Source organism: Triticum urartu, chromosome 6A (assembly GCF_056163025.1).
Source record: "Triticum urartu cultivar PI428250 chromosome 6A, HENAU_Tu73, whole genome shotgun sequence".
Lineage (NCBI taxonomy): Eukaryota > Viridiplantae > Streptophyta > Magnoliopsida > Poales > Poaceae > Triticum > Triticum urartu.
Window position 1 is genome coordinate 434,655,316 of NC_141878.1, and position 9,502 is coordinate 434,664,817.

The following is a 9,502-nucleotide window of genomic DNA, read 5'->3' on the forward strand; positions in this document are numbered from 1 at the left end:
GTATTATACTGGGAAGCTTCCAGAAGGTTCCAAAGGATTTCGGAGGGGTTCGGAAGTCCACAAGTGGGTTCACCATGACCCAAGGGCGAATAAAACGGCAAATTTACTGCTCTCTTCAAACTCTTATGACCAACCTTAAAGCAGTAGGAATGCCAAAAAATAAATTAATTAACAAAGGCCTAAATATACATTTTTAAAAGTTCATTCTATATATTTTTTAAACTTACAAGTATTATTTTAGAAATTCTGAATATTTTCTACGTTCTTGAATTTTTTAAAGTTGACAAACATTTTTTTAGTTTCAAGCCTACTTCTGTTAAAATGGTGAACATTTTTATATCCATGAACATCTTTCTAGTTTGTGATCATTTAAAAAAAATCATGAATGTTTTTTAAATTCACGAAATAGATCCTCTTTACAGGCCGGGGCCCGGTATAGTCTGAAATATGGGAAAGCCCACAAGGTCTCACGCGCACAAACTAACCCGGAATATTTCACTCCAAAAAAAAAACTAACTCCGAATATTACTGGGAGAGTTAACAATTGCGCGGAAGATCTGCGACCGTCTTCTTCTCATACTCGGCCTAGGCAGATCGACCGCGACCAATATAAAGGAAGGCCTCCGCGCAATCACGGTATACCAAACAAACCAACCGGGGAGCCCTAGCTAGCTAGTCATCTACCGGAGAACCGCGCCGCTCGATCAAACCCAAGATGGAGGACGGCATCCTACGAGAGGCAGTCGTCGACTCCTTCATGGAGGTCACGGCCTGCGACTCACGGTCGGCTGCCGAGCGTCACCTTGCCTTCTGTGGCTGGCAACTCGAGGCCGCCATCAACCGCTACTTCACCACCGGCCTCGCCGACCCCGCGCCCGATCCCCCCGTCGCCGCCCGCTCCGAAACGATGCACGACGACACGGTGCGCGATCCCATCCCCGCCCGCTCCGCCGCGCTGTACGGCAACGCCAACTTGTACGCTGCCGGTTCCAGCACTGCCCGCGCCGCGCCGTCCATATGGAGCGCCGACAGGGCTCGGCCATCTCCCTGGTCTGTCCAGCGTCCGGCGCCCATGGCATATACATCTATGCCTGACATACCCGCGACCGGGTGGGAATCTGACGGTGACACCGCTCCCGTCGCTGCCCGCTCCGAAACGGTGCCCGACGGCAGGGTGCGCGATCCCATCCCCGCCACGCTGTACGGCAACGGCAACTTCTACGCTGACAGGGCGCCGCCATCTCCATGGTCTGTTGATCGTCCGGCGCCGATGGAATATACATTTATTCCTGACATGACCGCGACCGGGTGTGGATCTGATGGTGACACCGGCTCAAAGGAAACCGAAGAAATCAACATGAGCGACCATGACGAACAAATGAAGGTGGCCGAAGAAGATAACAGGAAAGAGGACAAGGTGGCGATGGAAGAAGAGTACGACTACGGTGACATGCAGGCGGAGGACGAGTACCACGGCACGGAGTCGGACGACGACGGCGCCTACTTGGAGGCGGCGGAAACTGACAGCAACGACGGCCGCATGGAGGCACTGGAGGGGCAACCGGGCCAGACCGAGAAGACGCTGGAAGAGCTGTTCCGGCCTCCGTACGAGATCATGTTCGGTGGAAGCTTCCACAACGCCAAAGCACACGCGGCGAGCAAGGACCGTTGGCTGCTGGTGAACCTACAGTCAAGCGGCGACTTCAAGTCGCAGCAACACAACCGAGACCTGTGGTCGAACGAGGTGGTCGTCCAGGTGATCAAGGACAATTTCATCTTCTTGCTTCTGGAGAAGAGGGGGCGGGAAGGCGACGAGGGGCTCAAGGTGTGCTCCTACTACAATGTCCATCATGATCAGCTTCCAGCCGTGCTCGTCCTCGACCCAGTCACGGGGCAGTTGCTCGATAAGTGGTGCGGCCTTGTCCAGCAGCCCGATGATTTCCTGACAAGCATTGGCAAGTTCACCGAGTCGAAGCCCAGCTTGATGTCCAAACCCAAGATAGTCCGAAGAACGGCAACGCTCGAAAGCGGTGAAACCCCTGCTGCACAAGAACCTGCAACCGCAATGCCTAACACCGCTGCCTCTGATGCACAACCGGCTCCGGCGCCCAAGGTTGACGAGGTCGAGGCGGCTCCGGCGCCCAAGGTTGAGGAGATAGAGGCACCTGCGGTGGACGACGGGCAGCCTATGGAAGGAGAGACGGTCTGCAAGCTGAGGGTACGGTTCCCTGCTGGTAACATGGTCACCAAGGAGTTTGGGAGTACGCGGAAAATCGCGGTGCTCTTTGCATACTGCAGATCAGTTGTAGTTGAACAGACGGGGAAGGAGCAGGCCTTCCGGATCATGAGGCTGGCTGGACAGAACTTCGAAGAGCTGCTCGACGTTGGTGCCTCGTTTGATGATTTGAAGCTTAGTCGCGATACCATCTCAGTCGTGCTACATACTTAGTCTTTAGATAGACTTTATTATAGACAGAACCGTAATACATAGTCTTATTTTCGTCTAATAGAAGTATCTTTCTTAGTGTATCTTTTGTTACAATGTGTGCCTATTGATAATGATCGTTGTTCTAGTTTCAACTTTCAAGCACCCCTCTCGGTTTTCAAAATAAGAAGTCTTGCGCTTGTCCAGAGTCAAACCAGTTTAGGTTTGACCAAGTTTAATATCTAGAACATCAAATTAATCTCATTAGTCATTATAAAATATATTTTCATATTATGTGCATTTGATGTTGTAGATATTAGCAAATTTTTCCATAAAGTTTGTCAAACTTAAATAAATTTGACTTTGGAGAATTCTAAAACTTGAAGTCCAATACTAGGCGCCGGCCGGCCGGCCGAGATTTGGGCTGGCCGCGCACTTGTCATCTCGGATGCCTCCCAGCGCGAGGTGTTGAGGAGAAGATCTTACTTGCGTTGTTCTCTCTCACTAGCAGCAGTTTGCCGGAGCCCTCCATGGCTTCGTCGCCTCACACAGCCTTCCGCCCTCGAGGTAGCATGGTTCTCATAATTAGTTGCTGCGTTTTAAATTAACAGGGGGTATCAAAAATCATGAAAAATTTAGGTGAAGCCTCTAGCTATTTCCAAGCCACATAAAAGGTTATAATTCTGGAATGTGTTTATATTTTATATGTATATAAATCCTTATAAATTTGTATTTGGAGTTAAACTTTAAGTGTGTTATATATTCCTGAAAATTTTATGGAATAATTACTGTAGGTTCCTAAAAATATTGGAAGGCTAAATATAGGCTTTCAAGAGATTTCACCATCTAAAATCCTCAATTTAAATAGGTAAAAAATCTATATGTATTATCAATTTTCATTTTAATTAGTTTAATCCAAAATCAAAATCAAATCTTTTTAATCCTTAAATTTTAGTGGGCCCACATGATGAACTTGAGGCCATGGCAAGACTATATCTCATCTAGATGTGAGATAATATCTCACATCTAAGTATGATATCAACACTGTTTGTTTGTTTGGTCAAAAAAATCTAAGTAGTGTACGTCGCAGAGCGACCATTCCGTGCGGTGGGCGTGTGCACGCTGTTACTTAGGTGCGTCGCAATCGAACTACACTAGAACGCAGTGCCAACGATACAGAACGCTACAGTAGCATGCATGCTGATGCTGCGCTGTGCTACAATACATATCCTTTGTTTTTGCTATAAAGTAGAGTTAAACTTCTACATTATTTTTTCTTTCGAACAAGCACACTGGCCATGTGTTCGCTACAAGACAATGACAAAGTTACTTTTTCATGCTACTCTGACCGATGCAAATGGTCAGTACACATTTTTTTTATCAAGCTTCATGCTAACTTATAACAAATTAACCAGGCAGACAAGCATAACAAATAATCCTGGCAATTGGATGTAATTTTCTTGGCAAGCTATATGAAAATAAAAACAGGTAATTCGACACAAATTGAATTAAACTGACAACTAGAGTGTAATGTTTCTGACAAGCTATATGAAATAAAAATATTGGGTCCAGTTGCGAGTCATGGGTGGACTTGCAACTCGGGCAAAATAAAAGTATCCAGTTGCGTGTCAATGATGGAGTTGCAACTTAGACATAGAAAAGGATCAGGCCTAGTTGCGAGTCATGGTTGACTTGCAACTGCAACAAAAGAAGATAAAGGGACCCAGTTGTTAATCGATGGTTGTCTTGCAACTGGGACAAAACAAAGGCGTACCCAGTTGCGAGTCGATGATTGACTTGAAACTAAAACAAAAAAGTCAACCGCTAGTTGCGAGTCGGTGATGGACTTGCAACCGAGGCGCGTATTCAAATTCTGTTTATCAATAAAAAATGATCAAGTGCCCACTTGCATGTCAATGATGGAGTTGTTATTGAAAAAGAAAATTGCCGGCCCAGTTGCGAGTCGATAATGGATTTGCAACTAGAGAAAAGAAAGATCGAACCGAGTTGCAGGTGGATGGTGGACTTGCAATTGGGTGAAAAATATTGGGTCCAATTGTGAGTCATGAGTGGACTTGCAATTGGGCAAACAAGATTAAGAACCCAGATGCCTGTCAATGGTGGACTTGCATCTGGGACAAAAAGAAGGTTGGGCCTAGTTGCGAGTCAATGATTGACTTGCAACTGCAACCAAATAAAAGATCAAGGGGCCTAGTTACAAGTCGATGGTTGCCTTGCAACGGGAACCAAAAAAGTCAAGCCCTAGTTGCGAGATGGTGCTGGACAAGCAGCAAAGGCGCGTATTCACAAATGGTTCAACAAATAGAAATGTTTATCAAATAAAATGCCCGCTTGCATCTCAATGGTGGACTTGCAACTGGAAAAGAAAATTATGGTCCTAATTGTGAGTCGATAGTGTATTTGCGTCTGGATAAAAATATGGTTGAACCCAGTTGCAAGTCAATGATGGACTTGCAATTGGGTCAAAAAAATCTCACGGCCAGTTGCGAGTCATGAGTGAACTTATAACTCGGACAAAACAAAAAATTAAGGACCTAGTTGCATGTCAATGATGGACTTGCAACTGGGACGAAAAAAGGGCCAGACCCAGTTGCAAGTCGATTGTTGACTTGCAGCTACAACTAAAAACGATCAAAGATTGTCCAGCAAACTGAAATAAAACAAGGGTGTGTCCAGTTACGAGTTGATGATTAACTTGCAACTGGAACCAACAAAAATCATGAACATTAAAAAATATAAATAGGACAAAAAAATAAAAAGAGAAAAATGAACAAAAAAAACAATGGTTGGAAGCTTCTCCCAAAACCGGTACTTCATTGGTCAGCTCATTCATACACATACGTTCCAGGGAGACAAAAACCAAACAACTGGCAGGAAGCTCTTACAAAGGACACACAACGACTGACACACTTTCCTCTCCCCCCAAAAAAAAACAATTTACACTTTCTCCTGGTTGAAAGCCCACAAAGCACAAAAACGGGGAACCCATATAAGAAACAAAAAAGCCTACAACCGTACAACGGGCAGGCAGGTGTACGCACTTCTTTTTTTGACGGTTAACGAAACCCACACAGCGACAACAACAAGAGGCGATCCTCAAAAAAAATAGACAACAACAAGAGGCCACGAGCGACACAGTATACGGGCCGCCCCACCTCTTATGGACCTAACACGGGCCGCCGCGCGTGACAAACGCGACACGAGCGAGGGCGCATACGAGCCGAACAAGCTGTACGAATCTTAAAAGGCAAACAAGATCAAACGGTTATAAATTTAGATATGAGATAGCTATTTCACATCTAGATGTGAAATAGCAAACCCTTGTTTGAAAGGGTATGTTGGACAATCGACAAATTTAGGGTTCTAGAACTTTAAGAAAAAGATGAGGGTTGAATTAATCCATATTTTCAAACACAAAGAAAGAGAGGCTATCGGTGGCACTAGACCCTCCTCCCCCCTCCCGGCTCTCGCATCGCCCCTCGCGGGCGACTCGGGAGCGACCCCAAACCCTAGCCGTCGTCACCTCTCCTCCCTCCTCCCCCCGCCCCGCCGCCACCCGAGGATCCCACCGGTTGCTGCGCGTCTTCCGGTGAAGGTGGCAGCGAGGATCTGCTGCCTCACGCCACTGTGAGGGGCTCTGGAAGCCAGGGCGGAATCCTCTACTGGGAGATGGCAGCGCCGATCTCTCCGGTGGGTGGCGCGCGCGGGTGCTGGTCGTCCCTTCCGTCCGTGTGGGTGGCATGAGGGCGGCGAGGTCTTGCTGCAGCGGCGGGCGGCTCTTCTTCCTCTCGGCCCCTTCCCCTCGCAGTGGCCTCCTCTCCCGATTTGGTGGCTGGCCTGTCAGATCTGGCCGAGGATGGGGTGGTGGAGTCTTGGAACGGGGGAAACCCCTGGTCGATTTCGCGTCGACCTCGACGCCGGCGGTGCTCCGGTGCCGTTCCCCTCTTAAGGGCGGGTCGGGCTTCCAGATCCGTCCCCCTCGTCCCCCTTCCTGCTCCGGGCGAAAGTCTTGGCCTTTTGGCCGGACGGCGGAGGCATTTTGGCGTCTCAGTCCTCCCTGGAGGCGCCGTTCAAGGGGTGGTTGGAGGTTAGGCGTGCGGCTTGGTGGTGGGTGGCGGCAGCTGTGCTCGGATCCCCTGGTTGATGGCGTTGTTGGTGGCGTTTGGGTTCTTCCGCATCTTTCAGTGGCTCCCCGCCTTGTCTGTTGGTTGGCTGCCGGCCGGTGGTGGGCGTCCAGCACGGTCTGGACGAGGGGGAGATAGTGGTCTCCCCTCCGGCAGTGGGCGGCGGAATCGATGGTTTCCTTCAAGCGGTCTGGGCCTTCATGTCCACGGCAATTGTCGGCGCAGAGTGGCTTCGGCCCTGCTGTTTTGTCTGCTCAAGATCTCCGGCGGCTTGATCGCAGTTTCTCTTGATGCTCTGTTCGCTGCTGCTCCGGGTCGTAGTGAATTTGGCATGTATTTTTCAGTTTTTGGTCAAGTCTTTGCCTTTGTAATTCAGCACCATTGTATCCTAACTGGTTGATGGCTTCATTAATTTGAAGTTGGGCCTTCGTGCCTTTTCTCTAAAAAAATCCATATTTTCATATTAAAATGAATGAAAATGATGCTTATGAGATGGTCATGATGCACAATCAATTCCTAATAAATATGTTGCTCTTTGGCTGTTACAATCAACCCCCTCAAATTGAATCTCGCCCCGAGATTTAACTGTAGAAAAGAGAGATTGGGCTAAAAATCCAACAAATCTTCTTGTTCCATGTATATATGAATGGAGGCCATAAAATGATGCACAACATTGAACAAATAGGGGTATCCAAAGAAAGGTTTCGTCCGGAGATACATATTAGGTGTCATAAAGAAATACCGAAATGCAATATACGGGAGTTACAAGAAAAAACACAAGTATGTCAAAACATCGTACATGAAAGGGATGTTATGTTCATGATTTTTTGGAATGCCAGATGTAGGCTAGAAACCCTGGAATCCTCCAAATTTCCTTTACAAATCATTTGAATCAACGAGGCCTCAAAAGAAATGTCTTTGTCCCTTATGTTCAAAAAATTCAAAGAAAGTATTCGTGTAACACAAAGTAATATTTTTTGCTATGCAAACCAATAGTTTCATGTCTAGGTGACAAGTTTTCGAGAAATGATACAATTCCAGCTTGAACAAAAGCGAGCTTTGAGAGGCCATACAAAAATGGAAGCAGGGAAGGAAGTATTGCAAATTACTATCTGTAAATTGCGGAGCCTTTTTTTATATATAATATTTGGTTCTGTTGTTTCCTTTGGTTTGCTCCTAATCTTTGCTCTATTCTTCATCTTGCGGTGGTGCTTCCGGCTCTGCTGTTGCTGCTGCTGCAGCAGCAGCTGCCTCCGCCCCTGCCTCTGCCGCAGCCGCAGCCTCCACATTCTCCTTCTTTGTTTGCGCGGTCTTGATGAGATGGTTGTAGCTTCCCTTCTCCTTGAACAGCTGTGAGAAATGGATCTTGCAGTAGAGGATTCCGTTGAGAGCGGCATACGAGGAGGTCGTCAGGATGCAGCCACCATGCGAGCACTTGAAGCAGCTCTTGTGGTAGCATTCGCCCTCCAAAGTTAGCTGAACCAAAACGTAAAGATTTGCAATGTTGTTATTATTCGCGTGCCAAATTATTTTCGTGATCTTGCATGTATATTTGGCAACTCAATCGATGTCTGCCTCTTGCTCCACTATCGAAGTAACATTACATCATCCCTCTTACCTTCTCCAATGGGTACACGGTCTTTTGGCAGGCCGCGCATTTATCTTGAGTTCCAGAGAAGGCAGATGACATCTTGCTTGGAGCCTTTGCCTGCAGTTGATTTTGAATTCGCTATGTAAATAGTTTACCCATTGACACATGTGACGGGAATCGGTGAATAATCTCTGAGAAGGGAAGATGCGACGTTTGCACACTGGAACTGTACCTCGCTCTTCTCTGCGGATTTGCCACCTGAGTAACGGAACAAAAGGTCAGAATATCTGTTGGTCAGCAGTATGCTAGGACTGCGGTTTCGCATTACCTGGCGTAAAATTCTTTGAGAAGTTCCCCGTCTCCTTGAAGAGCTGTTCGAAATGGGTCTTGCAGTAGAGAACACCATCCATGGAAGAGTAGTTGCACATCTAGAGGCCATGCAGAAAATGAAACGCAAGCCATGTTGCCAATATTCCCATTTTGCACAAACGTATACACATATATATAATAATAGGACACAAAAGCGAAACATATTGCTGTTGAGTTCAAGGTGAAAAGCATTAGCTGAGGCCGGGGCCGCAATGCATACCGAGAGGGTCCCCTTGCAGTGGCTGCACTTGAAGCATGTCTTGTGGTAGGAGACGCCGTCGGCGGTGAGGAGGTCGATGAAATGGACGGTCTTGTCGCACGTCTTGCACTTGTCCTGCGTGCCGGTGAAAGACATGGCGATCGGCGCCGGTGATCGGCCGAGCAATGGGGACACGCGGTCTTCTTCTTATTCGGGCGCGTCTCCTCCGGTTGGTCGGCGAGCGACGTGAATGGGCTCTTTAAGAGGAACCAGCGTGGCGTCTCGAGAACGAGATGGAAACCGCGATGGGCGACGCTTTAAAAGGGCGCGGGGCATGGTGGGCTTGGGAGCAAAGATAGGAGATGCATGGGCTCCAGACCGCACAAAACCAGTCTATCTAAAAGCACTGTTTAATTTTGGAAGTAATGGCCCTCTCATGTTTGCTTCCTTTCTCTGGTTCTCCTCTTTTCATGGGCGTGCCGTGTCTGGATTAAGTGCCTGTCCATTCCAGGCCGTGTGAGCCACCAACATGACATGCTGAAATGGATGCGTTCTTTCCCCTCAAAAAAGAAATGGATGCGTTCTTGCATCAAAACAATCATGCTGGGCAGTTGCTGCTAGCTTTTATTGCAAATTTGAGGTCTATATTTTTGGGGTCCGGGTTCTCATTTACTTGATCCAAACATGGTCTCACTTTCACTTTGAGCAACAACCGAAATGAACATACACTTAAATTTAATAAAACATTTGAAACTTTAAAAAAAATTGGATTC

The 9,502-nt window shown here is 47.3% G+C and overlaps 1 protein-coding gene across 1 annotated transcript; it reads right to left on the reverse strand.

Moving 5' to 3' along the window:
- Nucleotides 1–7,495: 7,495 nt before the first annotated feature.
- LOC125512146 (LIM domain-containing protein PLIM2b-like) lies at nucleotides 7,496–9,029 on the reverse strand. Its single transcript, XM_048677223.2, has 5 exons — nucleotides 8,751–9,029; nucleotides 8,490–8,589; nucleotides 8,394–8,419; nucleotides 8,189–8,278; nucleotides 7,496–8,046 (listed from the first exon to the last, which is right to left on the reverse strand). Exons 1-5 carry the CDS (start codon nucleotides 8,883–8,885, stop codon nucleotides 7,759–7,761), a joined length of 639 nt encoding a protein of 212 aa, XP_048533180.2. The 5' UTR covers nucleotides 8,886–9,029; the 3' UTR covers nucleotides 7,496–7,758.
- Between the last annotated feature and the right edge of the window lie 473 nt (nucleotides 9,030–9,502).

Coding starts and splice junctions, on each gene's coding strand:
- LOC125512146 (XM_048677223.2), bottom strand. CDS start 8,885: ATGTCTTTCACCGGCACGCAGGACAAGTGCAAGACGTGCGACAAGACC. Junction 8,590..8,750: donor ACTGCAAGGGGACCCTCTCG/GTATGCATTGCG, acceptor CATGGCCTCTAG/ATGTGCAACTACTCTTCCAT. Junction 8,279..8,393: donor AATCCGCAGAGAAGAGCGAG/GTACAGTTCCAG, acceptor AATCAACTGCAG/GCAAAGGCTCCAAGCAAGAT.